Source organism: Electrophorus electricus, chromosome 20 (genome assembly GCF_041902795.1).
Source record: "Electrophorus electricus isolate QZ-2024a chromosome 20, ASM4190279v1, whole genome shotgun sequence".
Lineage (NCBI taxonomy): Eukaryota > Metazoa > Chordata > Actinopteri > Gymnotiformes > Gymnotidae > Electrophorus > Electrophorus electricus.
In genome coordinates, this window is record NC_137516.1 from 11762202 (window position 1) to 11781896 (window position 19695).

At 41.3% G+C, this 19695-nt stretch overlaps 1 protein-coding gene across 3 annotated transcripts; it reads right to left on the reverse strand.

The window, feature by feature from the left end:
• Nucleotides 1–8655: 8655 nt before the first annotated feature.
• nfatc4 (nuclear factor of activated T cells 4) lies at nt 8656–17099 on the reverse strand. 3 transcript variants are annotated; one of them, XM_027020867.3, is made up of 14 exons: nt 16711–16986; nt 16190–16368; nt 15176–15342; nt 14385–14894; nt 13686–13861; nt 12922–13084; nt 12605–12705; nt 12328–12429; nt 12054–12241; nt 11605–11745; nt 11367–11422; nt 11046–11172; nt 9896–10606; nt 8656–8989 (listed from the first exon to the last, which is right to left on the reverse strand). In XM_027020867.3, exons 2-14 carry the CDS (start codon nt 16365–16367, stop codon nt 8919–8921), a joined length of 2691 nt encoding a protein of 896 aa, XP_026876668.2. In that variant the 5' UTR covers nt 16368; nt 16711–16986; the 3' UTR covers nt 8656–8918. The 3 variants fall into 3 exon arrangements, with proteins under 3 accessions (XP_026876668.2, XP_081559872.1, XP_081559873.1); XM_081703746.1 differs by having other exon boundaries at nt 16190–16987; XM_081703747.1 differs by lacking the exon at nt 11605–11745 and having other exon boundaries at nt 16190–17099.
• Nucleotides 17100–19695: the final 2596 nt, after the last annotated feature.

Below are 19695 nucleotides of genomic sequence, written 5' to 3' on the forward strand. Positions count from 1 at the left end.
TTTAAAACCTTGCTCACCTACAAAGCCAAAAATGGAGCAGCTGCTCCATATATGATATCAATGGTCAAAGCCTGATCTATACTGTCCTGGCTCCCAGATGGTGGAAAGAACTTCCGCTGGCTGTCTGGACATCAGAGTCCATTGCAGTCAAATGCAGACTGAAGAGCCATCTATTTGTGGAATATTTAAATGACTACTGATCCTGCATCTATGTCAAGTAACCGAAACTCTTGTATTTATTGTATCGTACTGTTTGCTATTGCACATTTTGTTGGTTTGAGAGGGAGCTTATACACTTCTAGGCATCATCACTGATCCCAGCATTCTAGTTCAATGGTATCTTGTACTCTAACCTACTCTACTGGCTAGGATGCATTCTATTAGTAACTGAAAAAGCACTTTTGTAAGTCACTCTGGATAAGACTGGATACCAAATGCCTCAAATGTAAGTGTAAAATGTAAATATCATATCTGATTGTCCACAAACCTGCTTTTCCAATGATGAGTGCAAGTGAGTAAATCAGGAGCTTGGAAAGTTCTTAAGAATATTCTGCAAAAGTAACCAAAATGATTGGTGTCATTTTTTTACCTTTCCTCCAAAATTCTCTCATTAGTTCTGCCACTGGATTAACACCATTTGAGTTCTGTCTCGGTTATCAGCCCCATCTCATGCTGTGAACAGCTGATCCCTCTGTCATGCCTGCAGTCTATGACCAGATGTGAAAATGCGAGGAAGTATGGGAGAGAATCCACTAACACATCGACTATGCCATCCGGCGTCATAAGAAGCACATGCATCAACGTCGATGAGAGGCTACTACATACCAAACCCAGAGATCGGGATTGCCTATGTTGCTCGGTCTATGCTGTCCATCAGCTGTTGGACTCCAAGTGAAGGACTAGTAGACTACAATACCTCATGGATTGGGAGGGTTATGGCCCTGTGGAAAGATCCTGGGTATCAGTGCAGGATATCCTGGACCCAGGATTGGTGGCAGATTACCACTGGCTCCATCCAGCTTCATCCAATAATCAGGGGATGCTGATCTGTTGAGCGTGCAACCATTGGAGGAAGTAGACTGAGTGACAGGAGAGCCGCTATTGGATGAATGACTCCAGATTGGGGATGGTGACAGTACCCCCCCCCCCCCCCCAAGAAGTCTGGGACAGCCAAGAATTGAGGACACCCTCGGTGACCACCATTCCTGCTCCCAGAAAAGACTTGGTGCTGGACCTTTGTACAACCACAGTGCTGGACAGATGAGATGGAACAAGAGCACTCACTCACAGGTACTGCAGGAGGGTTGTCAGAGTGCCTTCTAGCGTGACCCCTGGGATGAGGCACCGATGAAGCCAAAAAAAGTAGTTGCTTACCATTTTAATTCATTTTCAAGAACAAATCTCTCAATCTTCAGAGCTTGGTATGACACATGCTGGCATAACTACACTTCATCACTTCCTGTTATTACAAATGGGTGCATCTACATGGCATTCAGAAAGCAAATTACCCAACAGATCTTCAGCAGCCATGTTGTAGACAGCTGTAAGTCCAAGTGACTCTGCAAATCATGCAAAGAATTCTATCTAACTGCTGCATGTTTGCCATCAGTATATTTTACTACTTTGATGGGGCCAGTCGCTACCAAAGTATTATGCTCAAAGTGATTAAGGTTCTGATCCACAATCGTGATAAGTCCATGGAAGCAGCTGTAGTCTATAATGACTGAGAGGAAGCAGTGGAGCAGCTCCAGCTCCAGATAACAGAAACACTACTAATGTGTACTATTCATCAATGTGTTAAACAGCTTATGGGTGCTTCTGTCTTCTTTCATTATCTAAACCTAAGCGAGTACCTGCAGGTCACACCACAAAGGAACTGAGCCTTAAGGACCAGCATGTGCTCACACTGCTACCAATAGCCACATGGAGAGTGACTGTCAGTAGCATCCAGCACTGTGTCACACTCTGCAGGCCTCAGAGGAAAGTGTCCTAAATAATCTTTGAAAAGTTGAGCATAGGCTTACTAAGACTGAAGGAGAGTGGAATCTTTCTGTAGATATATAAACTAGAAGAAGGTAGCACAAGTTGTACCTGGGAAGATTTGCTAGTCCAGAGTTCTGGTTCATTTTCCCACTTGGTGCAGCATAATGACTTACAGTGGAACTGAGAGAATCCACTAAAGTCCAGAATCAAACCGTTGTGTTACTGAAGATCAAAACAATGCAATAATAACGATATAAACTACAGGAATCTACTAAATATTAATTAGTCTTAAATGTACACTGATTTTGAAAAGACTGTCAGCTGAAACTAAGGTAATTTGCAGGTTTAAAGGTTAATTCTGTGGTGTATTGGCTTCTAAACAGATAAACAGTGACTACACTGGTTGTATACATGTATATAAAATTAAGTTCAACAACTTGTACTGTTCTTGGTTTACACAGTTGAAAACCATGTCAAACTGTTATGCAACCTTTTCATGCTTATTGAACCACATGCTTCTCTTTTTCCATCTCTTTCTGTCTTCCTCCCCATGTTAACCAAACTCCCAGTTGTTAACCCTGTTGCCTATATAAGTCCCTGAAACTTTTCCATTGACATGGTGCTGGTGCGAAAATGTCAAACTGTTCAATGCTTTTCCACTGCAAAAAACAAACAAAACAAAAAAAAAACAAATCTGTGCCATTTTGGCTGGCAAAATCAGTGTCATTCTGGACATAAACTCATAATGTGTCATGTAATTGTAAATTAAAATTTTCAGAGAACTGTACACATGCATAACTTTAAAATAATCAAAGCAGTTGTCAGCATTTATTTATTCCAATCCCACTGCGCCACATAGAGACATTGAAAGGATCCGTTCTCTATTGTCAGATATGCTCCCAAAGCAAGAGTAAACAGATATGATCCATTTTATATATAATAATAATTATTATATATAATGATTATATTATATATAATAATTTTATATATAATAATCCATATGACTATTTTATGATATCAGTTGAGTCCTGTTTCCAAGCTAGGGAATGGCCACGTAATTGTTCAGCTTTCAAATCAATGGAAATATAAATCTTTACAAGCAAGTTTCACTAGTTCCTAGGAACCAGCTCAAGCGCTAGTGCTTTTCTGGTGAAAACGTGATGAGAGACCTTAATGTGTCTCCACAGTACAGGACAATAACAGAGTACTCCACTATTGACTACTTGAAGTATTTCCATTACTGGTAACAACTGCTGGGCTCCGACAACATGATGGTAGACTCAGTGGAGGTATATGGCCATGAACATGGCTGTCATGTCCAAAGGGTTATGCATTGTGGCAGGCAAAACAGTATTGTATTTAGGCTCCTTGGACCAAGCTTGATCAGGCTGGGTGTATATGCACAACATGCTGTATTGCTGGACCCATGGAGTCTCCTCAACAAAGTCTATGCCATATCCATCCAGCCCCTCCACCCAGCCTCTTCACTCAACCCCTCCATGCTGATTTGAACTGACATGTTACAGTCTCTGCTATGTTGTGTGAAATTAGTCGAGTTTAATATTCTGTTATTACATGAATAAGTTGTAACATGTTCATGCCTTCCTCTTGCCATGTTCTGCTGCCTCTGCTATTCCTGTCACTGGAATGTCCCCCAAGGGAAGCACTGTCTGTTTATGTCTGTTATGCATTTATTCATGTGCTCTCTGTTTAGACCCATTAGAAAAGCAGCTGGCCTCCTCTTAACCTCCCTGATGGTGCCTCTACATTTACAACATGCTGATAAAGGACAATATACAGCCCTTTCAAGTAGACTAAAATAAGCACTTTGCAGTCATGCTTTACTTAATCATATATTTCTTTAATTGTAATACATTTCTTCATTATGTATAACTTATGTTTTTAAATGTTATGTCATTATAATGCTACTTATTATTATTATTATTATTATTATTATTATTATTTATTATTATTATTAAGTCATTCTCATTTGACGTTTTAAGTGAAAAGATTAATCTTTCGTGAGTGTGTGTGTTTTTTTTTTAAATACCCTGTAAAGCAATATGTGCTGCTAAATCATGATCAACCTAAAAATAAAGATTGTATAGATTAAATATTTGTTTATTTATTGAAGGAAATAAGAATTTGGCTGTTGTATTGTACTGTAATGGTAAAACTGGAATCTTTTGTCACTTGCAATAGTGCACTTTGTCGAAAGGCAGCAAGCTAAGGAAAGGGCAGGTCTAAAAATAAAAGGAAAGAAGCAATGCCCCCTAGTGGCGTATAATTAAAAATTGCAAGTCCCACTGAGAAAAGAAGTAAGACATCAAGTATAAGACATCAAGTATTGGCTACATATACCAAATAGTAATAGTAGATAACAGTAGATGTTTTGATTGAACCAGCATTTGTTCCTTTGTCTTTTTACAGATGTCAGTGTTAACTTACATCACTGTGCGACTGGATCTCCAACTTCCTAACAGACAGACCACAATCAGTACGGGTGGGCAACTGCGCCTCATCCACCCTCACCCTCAGCACTGGAGCTCCTCAGGGTTGTGTCCTAAGCCCCCTGCTCTACTCACTGTACACCTACGACTGCACAGCCACTTCCAGCTCTAACATCATTGTCAAGTTTGCTGACGACACCGTTGTCGTGGGTCTGATCTCGGACAACGATGAGAGGGCCTACCTGGAGGAGATTAAACACCTGGAAAACTGGTGCCAGGAAAATAATCTCCTCCTAAACGTCAGTAAGACAAAGGAGCTGATCGTGGATTGCAGCAAGAAGCAGGAGCGGCACTACCAACCTGTGAGGATCAGTGGAACCACGGTGGAGACAGTAGATAGTTTCAGGTACCTTGGAGTTCACATCTCGCAGGACCTGTCCTGGTCCCGCCATACCAACTCCCTGGCAAAGAAGGCTCGTCAGCGTCTTTACCACCTCAGACGCCTAAGGGACTTCAGACTGCCCTCCAAAGTACTGCGGAACTTCTACACCTGCACTATCGAGAGCATCCTCACGGGGAACATCACAGTCTGGTTTGGGAATAGCACCAAGCAGGACCGACAAGCACTCCAAAGGGTAGTGCGTTCAGCAGAGCGCATCACTCACATGGAACTTCCTGACCTGCAGACCATCTACTACAAGCGGTGCCAGACCAAGGCCAGGAAAATTGTGAAGGACCCCACCCATCCCAACAATAGACTCTTCTCTCTGTTGAGGTCAGGGAGGCGCTTCCGCTCCCTGAAGACCAAGACAGAGAGGCTGAAGAGGAGCTTCTTCCCACAGGCCATTCGGGCCCTGAATCAGGGAAACTGATAAACTGTGGGGACCACCACCACCACCATGTAACATGACTGTATGTCTGTACATCTGTATATATAGATTTATACTCAATTACCCTGTTACACAACAACTGTAGATATGTTATTATACAAAATGGATCTGTACATTCTGTAGATTGTGTACATATATACCCAACCATATACATTGTACATTGTGTATATAATCATAATATACATATATTGTACATACATTGTTAATATATTTTTGTACATACATAGAATATATATATTTATCTGCATATATATATTTTTCTCTATGCACCCCTGTTTCTCTTCCTCAGTTTGGACAGAGCACTCTCCACCATTTCACTGCGCGTTATACTGTGTATGACTATGTATGTGACGAATAAACCGAACTTGAACTTGAACTTGAACTTGAACTTGAAGATGGGGGGGGGGTATAATTTGTGGCTTGGAGGAAGTGCTGAGCTATGACACCTGGTGTACGAGATCTTACTGCAAATAACATCTTCTGTCTCGTTTGGAATGCCCATCTACTGAAAAGATACAGTTGGTGCAGGTAACACCTATTGTGCAGGTAGCACAAGGTGCTGGCAACATCTAGGTCATAGGGTCAATTCGCTGGAGGCATACATGATGTCATACTGATAAATATATGTAAGTCACTCTGGCTAAGGAGCATCTACCAAATGTTGAAAATCAGGCACCTTGAAGACCCCACAGAAAGGTACAGCCATATGGCTCAGCTGGTCTCTTCAATGTGCGAGATAAATGCAAGGGTGAGGAAAGAGTGGAGGTCAGACGGTAAATGGTATTCCTGTAGGGTGGAGCTGACTTGAAAAGTGGAGCGAAGGTAATCTGTTATGGAAAAAAATACTTTTCAATACAAAATGAAAGTCTTTATGAAGAAATTAATATTGCTCTTTTTTTCAGTAAGTTCAAAGAGTAATTTGATTTTAGATACATGTGGAATGTATAAATGATGAGTAACATCACGGGTAATGTTGTTTAAATAAGTCTGTCCACGCAAAAGAACATGAGCAACAGTACATGTTGTGCGGGATTGTTATTGGTTCTCTCTGGTCCAGTGGAAGTCCAGGTTGTTCTTGGGCAGAGATAAGATAAACTGTTATCCATTGAAACACAACAGAAGCAGGCAGTATGTAGGCCTGGTGCTCCTTTGTGCTTTGGGATCAGACAGCAGAAAAGGATTTATGAAAAAATATTAATGATTACTTACAGGGAAATCCTCAGAGAGAGAAATTAAAAGAAATTAGAAGTGTAATGGTGGTGTTAGTTTTCCATCCAGTGTTGACAAGAGGAGGATGGGTTCTCCTTGTCTATCTTGGCTCCTCTCATCCTATATAATAATAAGGTTTCATCCTTTTGTGCTCTGGGAATTTTTTTTTCTTGCCATTGTCAGTTGCCTTTCTCATTAGGGTCCTAGACCTGGATTCTCTGTATACATGTCTTCTGCCCTCAGCATGTGTACTTGGACATTGCCTAGACAGTTCTCCAGACAGCATACAGATTTGAGGTGTTTTACTGAAAGCCATTTTGTAAAGCTACAATAGTTAAACAAATTCTCACTTGGTATTAATCAGCAAGTAGAAGAGTTGGATGACATTACAATATAGCTAGAGCAACCTGAGATTATTTTTCTTTTACAGGTCCTTAGAGTCTGACTAGATAAAATAAAGGTGTTACAGCATAATTCATCTTAGAACCAGCTTCAAATCTTAGCTAGGTGGGAAATAATAAACTTTTTTAAACAACCATAATACTCCCAGATATACTCAAAATCCCATAAAATACAAGTGATGGCTATAATTTACAGATTATGCTTTATCAAAGGTGAACACACAAAGTATGAATGTAACAATACAAAAGCTTTAAACAGAACTGCTACTCTACAACATAACTGTTTTTGCCACAAAGAGGCAGGAGTTCATATACCTGCTGGGGCCAGAATAATATGAATAATATCAGTTGTCATTTGCAGATAAAAGAAACATTTACCAGATCAACAATTCTGTTTTATTAAATCTAGAGCCATAAAATCTTATTTGCTGTTGAAGGCAGCTCATATATTCTAGGAGCTGTGTGAAGCAGTGTGTGAAGCAGCACTAATACAGCACCACTCTAGCTCATAATGGCCTGTTTGGGCTGGTGGTAGGTGCAGGAGGAAGTTGTACTAAATTGTACTACACATTGGCAGAGAAGGAATAATTGTGTTTTTTTTCTTCAATAAAGTATGCATACCTTTGTTTCTAATATCTTAAGATTATTTTTCAAACAGATCCCTTTATATATTGTGATATCCTAATTCATTTTCTAATAAAAATCATTTTTATTCACAGATAACACCACAGGGATTAATAGGATTCTTGATCTTAAGGCTAGGACAGACTTTTTTTAAGGTGTAAGTTTCAAATTTTATTTTCCTTCAGAGCATACATATGTGTGCTTATTATTATTATTCTTTTTTATTTTTTATTTTTCTGGATTTGAAAATATAAGGGTTGTAACAGGTGCTGAAATGGTGGGCACACCTCTTAGTTTAGTTTATCTCCACTAGAGGGCATTGTCCCTCACTTTTAGTCATTGAAGTACTTCCTGTAAAATATAAATGAAGGTTTTAGCTAACAAAACCCATACACACAGTAAATTTCTGTAAACCCCAAAGAATGTATAGATGGCCGACAAATATCTTTTTTTTTAATTTAATTTATTTTTTTTTTAAATCAGGCAGTATCATCTTCTTTTTATTGACTCTATAGTCTTTAATTATTTTCTTTAGCTGACTGCCAGTGTTTTGGCGTGACTTCCAAAGTAATATTTTTAACTTAAACCCTAACTGTGTGACGCAGACAGTAATGGTGACTGAGAGGGTACCACTGGCACCGCAAAACCACCCAGAGAGGTTCTAGACTGTGCCAAAACCCTACTAGGGGCACATAACCTACAGTTGCTTTTCCTTAAGACTTGAGTGGAGTGGGAGTAGGGTGGACTGTGGCACTGATCTTCAGGCCATTAGAAACTTGTGGAAAGGCATTGTGGCCTCACTGACACTCCTGAAGTCTGTATTTTACTTCTGAGTGTCCTTCAGTGACTTTACTAATCAAGCTTTATGCAAGTGTGCCTGGACAGGCGGTTTTCAGACACTGATACTGTGAATCTCTTTCACAGACTATAGGCTGCGGTTTACCCAGCACATGAAGCCAGACGACAGCACATAGGAGTACACGACCTCACTATTACCAAATTGAAGAGTCACTAAGCAGTGTTTATAACAGATAATGTTAAACTGTGATGCGAATCAAAGGAAAAAAATAATAAATAAGAAATACATATGAGGGGACAGACACTGCAAAGATAATTTATTTTGAAAACAGATTAAAAACATTAGTTCTGTTCAGAGTTGCAGTTGCAATGAAGTAACAGGTATCTATAAACATAATTACAGTTGTACCCTTGTGTTCTGACTTAGCACACAGCCAGTACTGCATATCGCATTATTTGACCAATATATAAACAAATATAAACTTGTACATAAAGGAGTGATATGATATTAATAATGCACTTATTATGGCAGAACATTTTGGCTTATGAGAGGCAGAATGTTGTTATCCAGGTCTGCTGTCTATGTGAGGCCCGGTCTGAAAAGCCCTGATGTCTTCACCAATGAACTCATTCACTGCAGGAGAGGAGGATGATGTAATCCATTTAACATTCATCCATTAAATCATTAAACCATATTCCATGCAAATAACTAAATGAGTAATCTATAAAGGAATTGTTTATAATTATTTTTTCTCTCAGTAAGTCATAGTAGCTGAACTGACAAAATCTACACACCACAACTAGATACTACATGCCATTTGTGCGCATAAAATTGTCCAGTGTTGAAGTAACACCTATGGTGTTCATCATTATGTCAAGCTGGACATAAATTAGCTCTTAATTCAACATTGGGGTTTTGCTGTGAAAGGGTCATTCCAACTAGAAGTCAGCAATAACAGATCCTTCAACATCAACACCCAGCAGTATAATGATCTATCTATTCTTCACCAGTTGGTCAACAGGCTAGGTCTGCACCTTGAGCATGAAAATACAGAGTGATGAAGGAAGTATTGCCCATGCGACAAATGAAAAAAAACACAGTACAGCACATTTAAATGTAACTTCGGCACTAATGCCGGTGTCCAGACTAGACGCTACACTGTGCACGAATATCTGTGTCCGGTCTAGCCACTGCACTATGTACAAATGTATGTGTTCAGTAACTCTGCTGTTTGCTAATGCCTGTGTCCTGACTAGTTGCTAAGTTGTTTACTAATGCCTATGTCCAGACTAGTCACTAAGTTGTGTACTAATGCCTTTGTCCAGTAACTTAGCTTTATGCTAGTGCCTGTGTCCACTCTAGTGGCTATGCTGTTTGATAATGCCCACATCCAAAAGCTAGACACAAAAAGGTGTACTAATGCCCATATCCAGTCTAGTCCCATAGCTGTGTATCTAATGCAGTGTCCAGTCACTGTTTTATAATGCCCGTGTCTAGACTTGTCACTAATCTGTGTACCAGTCCCTGTGTGATACTCGCCTTCCTCCAGTGTGATGTGCTGCATTGGTGGAGGGCTGGTGAAACCCAGAGGACCCTCCTGTAGCTCCAGCGTGTCAGCAGCCTCATCGTCCTTGGCAGCTGGACGCTGCTGCTCCCAGCCGTCGTATGACACGTAGGGAGGAGCGCCTAACTCCTGATAGTGCCTAGGCTTGGATGGAGGGGAGGAACACATCTCCTGTGGATAGGGGCATTGGGGGTACGGCGAGTGAGACAGAGGAGGCAGGGGGGAGGAGGAAATGGGGCTGCTGGCAGGGAACGGGCTCAGAGAGGAGGAGTGGGAGGGAGAGGGGGAGGAGGAGAGGTAGGGAGAGTCCAGCCATGGAGATGGAGACGGGGCAGGCGAAGGTGGCTGTGGGGCATGAGCATATAGGGGAGGAAGGAGCTCAGTGAAGCCTAGCTCCAGGCTCTCGAAGCTGGGGTTTCGCTCATTCAGTGGCCCCCGGCTCCCACTGTTATCTGGCGCCTCATGCTTGGTGCCATACTCCTCCTGGTAGCCCTGTGAGGGGTAGGGGAATTCGCTCTGATAGGGAGGCAGGTGAATGGACATGCCTCTCTCATCAGTGGTTGGATCAGATCCCAGATGCAGAGCCCTATCTGCGACACCGATGCCCCTAGCAGGACAAAGAGTTACCCCCTCCAGGGGCAACAGAGATGGATGAGACAACAAAGGATCCTCTTCTTTAAACATGACTGAGGGACAAGGGGAAGGGAGGGAAATTAAAAAAAGAATCAGACAAATGGGAGACAGCAAGAGCAAAAGGAATGTAAGTGCTATAGCTATAGGACTGGGACAATAAACAAAAAATGCATGTTTTTCTATATATGGAGAATCTAGTTTACTTTATTCTGATTTAAATTTTCTAAAAAATTTCACTGAGGCAAAAAACCATCAGATTATTGCCAAGTCTTGCATTCATGTATTTAGTAACTGCGCGTGTGTCTACTCACATGTGTGTGTGTGTGTGTGTGTGTGTGTATAAACCATTGTCCCACTCAATGGAGAGGTTTTTCAAGCTGTGTGTGTCTGTGTGTGTGTATGTGTGTGTGCGCGCGCGCGCACATGTGTGTGTGTGTGTGTGTGTGTGCGTGTGTGTGCATGCGCGCATGTATAAACCACTGTCACACTCACTGGGGAGGTATTTGAAGCAGTGTGTGCTGCTCCTCTTCCTCTTCCCATTAGACACATACAGGCAAACAGCAACAGGCTGACTCACAGATGCATCACTGTATGTGGGCACTCGCACACACAGCACACCCTAAAGTATTTCAAATACATATTACTACATAAATTTTATACACACAAACACATAGGCATTAGATATATCCAAAATTCAATATTAAATTCACAGAGAATAGAGAAACACACACTGCATTAAACTGCATTAAGCCTCAGTAGCAGCAGGGGAGGTTGCATAAAGCTCTTTGGTGTATAAGAGTCTGGTGTCTTTACCTCACTGCTTTTGTCCTGGTCCACGTGCGCTTCCTCTTCCCATTGGAGTTTACCATCTAAGATTCAAAGCATACTCATCTGAATACAGTGTGGAAGACACAATGACATCACTTTGGCTTTTATGTAAGCTATTCTGCAAGTCTAGATGTGTCACTGTCATATCTATAATGTATACTGCTACTCCAAATACATCATTATAAACTTGCATAAACAGCAGTAGGACCCTGATGCTACAGACCAGAGCCTCTCTCCATGAAGAACACTCTCGATGTAGGGAGGAAGTTGGTCCCTCCCACCAGAAGCTCCTCCCCTCCATCCACAGAGCAGGAAGTCAGACTAATGGACTCCACAATAGGCAACTCCTGAGCAGAGCGCTGGGCTGAATACAGGAAGTGGAAGTCATGCTAGGTGACTCCAAAATTGTCTCCTGCTGTTTTCTGCATAAAACTGTTTTCTGCATGCTTTAAGTATAGGTTTAATGAATTTGTTTATTTGGTATCTCAGAATAAGCAGTTCAGCTGAGTGTGACTGCAATAGCATTATCAGAACAAGTTAAAAATATCTCTTAACTGATGTGCTGCACTGCAGTACATAGCCCTCCCCATTATACATAAGAAAACAGAAACATGACTGAGATGCACGGCTGTTGACTGTTAAAAGTGGGGAAAGCTGATAAGCTGTACTCACAACACTCGATCGGTAGGGATGCCACCTGCAGAGCTAAGACCCGCCCTGATGGGGCGAGAGGCGGGGCCAAAGGAAGGTGCGTGCGAAAGACCAAACGCACACGTGTGTTCTTCCTCCCAACATCTGTCTCTCCTTTCCTCAGCTCAATATCTGAGTTTCTCAACTTCAGGATCCCAGCACAATCAATGCTGAGAGGAACAGAGAGATAATTACACACTTACACATGCAGGAGCGAGATTTTAGGCACTTAACTGAAGGTGTATTTGTTGCTCACAGTGCAGTCATGTTAGTCTCAGGGTTCATGGGGATCTCCAGGAGTTTAGTGCCAGCCTGCATGCTTTCTTGACTAATTGTTCCCACGGTCTTCCCTGTCACCCTGGGAAAACACAGAACATCTCACATTCACCTGAAGTATTCATCCAGTAAGGGACTCTATTTAGGGATGCTTCAAAATGCTTTTCACACAGTTTTATGACAAAATGACTAATTTTTTATGTCTGACAAATATTTTAAGAATCTGAAAGCTGGGAATATTGGAAGAACAACAGTACCTGTGTATTTGATAGAATGGATGAGGCCGAATTGATCTGTCATCTGCAGTTCCCACAAACACCTGTAAGGAGAGAGGTTGTCGCTCTCCATACCCTACCAGCTACAGGAAACAGAAAAATGATCGCCTGACAAAACATATACTGTCCCATGTCTCAAAACATCCAGAAATACCTAGGTGACTAACAGTGAAAGATAGTTAATCAGGACTAGTTCGCATAAACACATTTGCAGAATGCTCTTTTCTATCATCAGCTTTCATTCTTTGTTAGACACACACTTGCACCATACTCAGTAACTCAAGGTTCAGCAGAACCACCTTCACTACAGGATGTCCTCCCGGCGATGCCTTCACTGCCCCTCGACTTCCCTCAGTTTCGTAGTGGGCACGGTGGTGAGGGCGTGGCTGCACCTCAATCCGCAGCTCATACTGGTCAAACTGGCAGGGCAGGGGCCAGTCGAGAGGCGGTAACGCATTAGACCTGAGGTAGCATGCAGCAGAAAACATAAGATTTGCCATCGAGTACACAGTACTTAGACATTGAGGGACTGTGTGGGTTTGTTTAGTGTTTTAACCAGGAAAGTGGCCAGTCCAGTCTTTATGTTGCAAAATAACACTGGCAAATGTAAGGTAACCAGCATAACAAACAAAGAGAAATATGTATATTTTATGTAACCTGTTTTTTTTTAAAGTAGGCCTTTGTGACACTTTGGCAATCTATGTTAATTAGCAAGCTAGCTGTTGATTAACTAGGCTTTTGAATTCTGTAGTGTATATGAAAGCGCCTTATGCTGGTATTAAACAATTCTCTAATTTTGAAAAAAATGTAACAAAAGGTTTTGGAACAATGTATATTTTAGTCTACAAATTGAAATAAGAACTTTTTTTTCTGACACGTTTGTCATTCCTTTTGTCCACACAAGGGTATGTGACATATTAGTGAATCTTAATCTTTTAGCCAAGTAAGCATCAATGCATGACCTCATTAAAGCAATTTAACTTCAAAACTATTTAAAAAGTGACAGCATCTCTGCTGTAATATACAACACTGAGGACGAGAAGGATGCACACTGGACTCAAACCTGAATATTGGACTGTGGGCACTGGCACGGGTCCTACCCCAGCCCAGGGCAGGTGGCACAGACAGGTAGTCCATGCTCAGTGCTGGTGGCTCCCTCCTAAGTTGTGCTGGCTCTGAGATGGGGCAGGGGTTGGTGGGAACTGTATTCTGATCCGATTCCACCTCCCTGGAGGAGACCTACGTTGGTAACCATATAAATACATGAGAACCCATATTTACACATGGGCATGTATAAGAAAAAAGAAAAAAGAAAATTAAATAATTAAAAGAAAACAGTGAAAAATTAAAAGAAACATTAAAGGAATTAATAGTTTAAAATAAAAACTAAATGATTCATTTATGGATAAAGTTAATTTAAAGACAATTTAAAACTGTATTTCTGTCCATCAAGGAAATAAAGATTTATCTGCACTGAAAACCAGAGTGCATAGTTAAAATGAGCACAGTCGAGGCAGAAAATCTTAATTAAAGGCCTTATGAAATAGAAAAGTCTTAACTTTCTTCTTGAAAGTGTTAATTTGTTTTCCTGCTCTAACACATCGGGCCCAGCACATGAAGAGCTTCACAGTTACCTGATTAGTTGCATCAAGACTGTTAGAGAAGAATAAGAATAAAATGAGCAGTGAGTGTGAGAAGTTTAGGAAAAGGATTAGGATGCACTGTACCCTATCACAGCATGGACATCACACCTGCAGCTCACCTGCTCTAAAGATGTCTTCCTGGTCTTCTGTGGTATGTTGAGCTCACAGCTGCTGGTTGGCCCCAGACAATGCGAAGCACTCTCGCCTGTCTCCAGGAGGGAGGGGTGCTCCTCAGAGTAGCTACTCCTGCGGGATGAGCTGGGGGAGGCCAGTGGAGAGTTCCTTCGCTTCTTGGCCCCAGGAGAGGTGGGGCGTGAGGAGGGTGAGAGGCAGAAGTGGGCAGCAGCTTCGCTAAGATCTTCCTCCTCCACCAGTAGTGAATCACAGCTGGATGCAGGACTCAACCAGCCACGGGAGGAGGGACTGGAGGCAGGGCTAGGGCTGAGGGAACCTGCCCCTGTCATGCTGTCTCGATAGCAGAAGGGGTCGAGCAGGGGCAAATAAAGTCGCTCTCTGTCCCAGCCACTGCTGGTATCCCAGTAGCTGCCTCCTAGTACACCAGAATCATCCTCTGGAGAGATTGTTGTGATCTGAATACTGGGGCACTCCAAAACCCTAGACTCTGAAACCTGAGAGAGAGAGAGAGAGAGAGAGAGAGAGAGAGACAGAGAGAGATAGAGGGGGGTTGATAAAGACGAGCTCCTGGGAACTACTGTTCATATGTACAGAGAGTATTAGAACATATCAAAAGTTGCACACAAGCAGTGTCAATAATATTTCCTGATTGTCCATCACAAAATACCAAAGAACCTCTTAAAGCTTCACAGTTCCAATTCTAAAACACCAAACACATTCCAAACACATTGACTCAGTAGTCCAGATGCAAACATTCAAAGTAGGGTTCCATCACCTGGACTGAGCGAGCAGGGAGACTCTCATATGTCCCACTGAACTCCCGCACCAGTGCCCGTCTGGGAGGCGGGGAATGCATCCCAGCCCTGTTACTGGCTGATGATGAAGGGGATGGGATTCCCATTGACTGGCCAATGTGCATGGAGGTCAGGTGGGTATCAGAGACTGGATGTTAAAGAAAGTGATTTTTATTAGAGAACAACCATTGCAGTGTGACAAAGACTTAGCTTTAGAAATAACAAATGATAATGAAGCATATGAGTGGACTCACACAGGAAAACTGAGAGTGTGATCCCTATTATAACACTCCACATAAAAGCGCTACCCACAAGAAGTTCCAGAGGGTTTGTATACTGAATGAGATTCCCCTACTTTGTTGCTCTTTGCTAAGGCATCATTAAAGAATAACATTTGTCTGAGGAGATAACAGGAGTAAAGACCGAAAAATGTATCTGCTGTCTGTATGACCAAAAGGTTGATCCTCCATTCCCTGTTGCCAGCATGCAGAAGGCAGTGGCCGGAGTGACCCAGGTCTAGGTTCGTTCATTCAGAAATCAGTAGAAATGGCTAGGAGAAGAGGAAGCCAAGAGATGTAGTGGAAAGCTGGAGTTAGTTAGTGCAGCTAGCTTCATGCCAGTTTAGAGGGAGAGGATGGGTGTGTGCCCAAGTGGATGCCATGAGAGGAAAAGGGGTAGAAAAAAGAGGGGAAAACGAAGGAGATGTATGTGTGTGTGTGTGTGTGTGTGTGTGTGTGTGTGTGTGTGCGCTCAGTAAACAGAGACAGGAGGTTCTCTCCAGATGGCAGCTGTTAACGTTACTCACACGCACAGCTGATTAAAGCCACATTGTGCTCTACCCATTTCTTTCTCTCACACACATACACAATTTCAACACACATAATATTGTATAACAAGTTTTTTTTTTTTTTAACATTACACTGAGATAGTGAATTTCTATACAAGACCCACTACACAACTTCTCAGTTTATCATCATTCAAAGAAAGGTACTTACCAGTGATGGACTCATGATGTTCATCCCGCACTCCCTCTGTTTTCTCCGCTGAGCTGTGTTGTTGATCGGTGCTGTGCAGAGCGGATGGGCCGCGGAGCTGGCTCGGCGGATCCTCCTCGAACACCAACTTGAACTCGAACTCCCCCTCCTCCCAGCCCGAGCCCGGCGCGGCCCCCATCCTCACCCCCAAAAAACAATCAGACAGTAACGATAGAGCGCAATCCACTTCTGTTACCCAGTACTGACGAACACAAACCAAAAGAACCAGAAACCCTTTCTTAAACTTTGAAACTTGAGTTGTCTCCAATTTTCACAAAGATACAGTTTCCTGGGCTGCCTTGTACTTTTGCATTAATTTTAGGTTATCCTCAATCCAGAAGACGGTGTGTGCAATAGTAGATTTACATAAGCATTTTTTCATCGTGCGCGTCGTTCTCGTAGTTTATTCAACACGTACTCCTTTAAATAACCTTTTGTTTAAACAGCGTCGCTCTCGATTTCTCTTTAACGAAGATTCTTACCCCAGTCGCTATTAGAACTTCTTCTCACGAACTTGGATCGTTCAAAATAAAGTGACCAACCATGTTCGCTTGAACTGTATCTCCACATGTATTCGCATTATCTAAATTAATTCCTTTAATTTCAACTCACGTTATCTTTCCGCTTAGTGTAAAGAGCAAAAAAGTTTTATCAAGTTTTTTCGTTCTTTACCCTTAATTGCCTTTGGGTGGATTCCTTAGACGCGTTTACTGCGTTACTCTTTCTCTCATTGGATATTTCATTTGTCAATCAAAAGACCCCCTTTCCCCCAGTTTCCTATGCCCATTCTCGCCGCGCACGCTTCATGAGCTTTGATTGGCCCGCATGGAAAACCACATCTTTGGGGAGAATTATAACTTCATGATAACCACAAGAATCTGTCCAACACGCATCCATCAAAGGAGAGAAATGCATTCTCCTCTGGCTGATATAGAATTCCCTGGACAAATGTCAACAACTGAAGCTGTGCCTGGAAAGCAGCAGTGTGAGGAAAAGTATTTCAGACTTTGTCCAGGCTTGTGTAATATTTATAACGTATTGCATATCCTGGTACCTCCCTTCCCCCTAGCCTGCTTGGTGTGGGCATTGATGCTGCCTCTGGACATGAGAAACAATTCTCATGGCCACGACACACCAAAGCCAGTGTCATTCTCTCCTTTCCCTCATATTTTGCCCTTTTTGGCCCTCCCATCAACTGTATCCTTTCTCTCTCCTTTGACCCCCCCCCCCCCCCCCCCCAATCTGTTTCTCATTATCCTCTGTAGTCTGCACTCTGTCTGAGACGGGAGACGAAAAACTTAAATAAACATGTTCTCTCTCTCTCTCTGTTGCTCAACCTTTCTAGCTCTCTTTAATTCATGCTCTCTTGATCTCTCTCTCTTCCCACCTCTCATTTCTTACATTATCTTAATGCCTCTCTCTGTAAAACTATCACTGGATACTAAAACTATCACTGGATTTTCACACATACACACATATACACATCGTCAAGAGGATTCATGCTCTGCATACTGCTTTTTCCTTGATTTTTCATCATGGTTTTTGATGGCGCTTTATTTATACAGTTTAATTTCAAACTGAATAGTTTAGAATTCTGTTCCGCTGTAAGGGCCGTTGTTAGGCAAAGGAAGCGTAACATCTTGCACCTCAAGATTCAGACACAAATCTTATACTGGTAGTTAACTAAAATTAGTGAATGAAAGCTATGCTGTCTGTTATATATTGTGCTAGCTGTAATAATATACTGTCAGTATACTGTCAGATGTGTCATTCTGATAACAGCTGTACTGCTTGGCATACATTGTATTTTACCTTATAAAATATATTGTAATGAAGCTTTCCATCTATTATTTTGTACTATTTCCATGCTGTATGAAAAGGTATATAGAGATTAATGCTATTGTTAATACTTTTTATACTGTTGACATTATTTTATGGTCAAAAGCTATGTGCAAATTGTATTGTAGAAATGTAACCATGCCTTTGATACTATGATTATCACATGTAAAACCCCTTTAGAATCGGGTTTTATTTGGATAGACGGAATGTAATTACAGACACCTAACATTTTCTACGTGGAACAGTGAAGCCTCACTGTAAGTGCTAATGGAATGATATTCATCTTGCCCCATTTTGGTTAAATATCGACCCCGTGTGGCCAACAGACAGAGAGGTCGACTTTCCCACAAAGTCCTCTCAAGACACGAGGTTGGGAAATGCAGCTGGCTTTAATTCTATTCACAAAACTAGGGTTAAAGCATTATTCCATAAATCTGTAAAATGTTAGTGTAGAAGAAGAGAAATTACACTCAGGAAAGGGATCTGTACATGGTGACCTGGAGGTCACAAGTGAGGAAATGGAGAGACAACACACAATCCTCAGTGTTTTCTAATTCCCATCAGGGCAGACTGTGGGAGTTCAGCTGCCCTCTTTCTTAATACTGATGTGTTGAATATAAGATATGCACTGAATATGGCAAAAGTTAAATATTTATAATGAGGAAACTGGGAAGAGTAATCAAGGGAAAGAAAGCACTGTAACAATATACATACATCCATGAAACTCAAGCAGAAATTCACAGTAGTGAATCATTGAAGAATTACTAAGAATTACTTCAGTTACTAAGAAAAATTCATTTTCCACTTTGGGACAACAAAATGAAGAATAGTAGGCATAATAAGACTACTATAAAGAGAAATATACCAGCAAATCTTAAGAACATTCATTCCATGTTGTGAAGCACTGGATCTCAGCGAAAGAAAGGCTGAGAAAATTCCCTTGCTTTAATGAAATAAAGAATTTTGAACTAGTATGTAAATATTATTAAAGTTTCTAAACACATCATTCACTCCCCAGGTCCATACAGTAAATATAACAAATCAAAGTAGCCAAATCAGCCTGTTTTGAAATCAGTTTCTTTGATATCATCAAGAACAAATTCAGTTAAACCCACTTACATTGCAGTTCTCAGGCATGTTTCAACTCCATATGCTTTTTGAATGATGCGCAATACAGGGCAGCCAATCAGAACAGAGCTCATTTATCTCATATCCATCTTAAAGGCACAGTAACAGAAACAGCCTGTTTAATTCCAAGAGATGAAGAGGCTAGAAAATGGTCACATAAAAATAAATTGGGATTTTTGAAACATAAATGATGTCCACAAATGTTATAGTAAGTGGATATCAAGATAAAATATAAAAGCAAAATTCAAGACCTAGAACCCAGGTCAGTATTATGGGAAGAACATGGGTGGAAAATGAATTACCAAATATTCAAATTCAACTGACAGAAAGCTTATTTACTGACTGCAAGCTTCAAATGACTGCAGCTAATAGACAGAGGACTAGTAGAGGTACTTTTAGAACTGAAAATCAGATAGGGAATATTGCCATTCATGTGTCAATGCTATGTTAGCCATGAATCTAGTCTAGGTAAGTACTTTTCCTTTTCTTATTTGAGTTCA

Excerpts from the sequence above, each read along its gene's own strand:
- nfatc4 (XM_081703746.1), bottom strand. The coding sequence starts at position 16,367 with ATGGGGGCCGCGCCGGGCTCGGGCTGGGAGGAGGGGGAGTTCGAGTTC. Across the intron at positions 14,895-15,175 it reads TCCCTGCTCGCTCAGTCCAG|GTTTCAGAGTCTAGGGTTTT; the intron begins GTGATGGAACCC and ends TCTCTCTCTCAG. Across the intron at positions 11,746-12,053 it reads ATCCCTACCGATCGAGTGTT|CCCAGCGCTCTGCTCAGGAG; the intron begins GTGAGTACAGCT and ends TCCTGTATTCAG.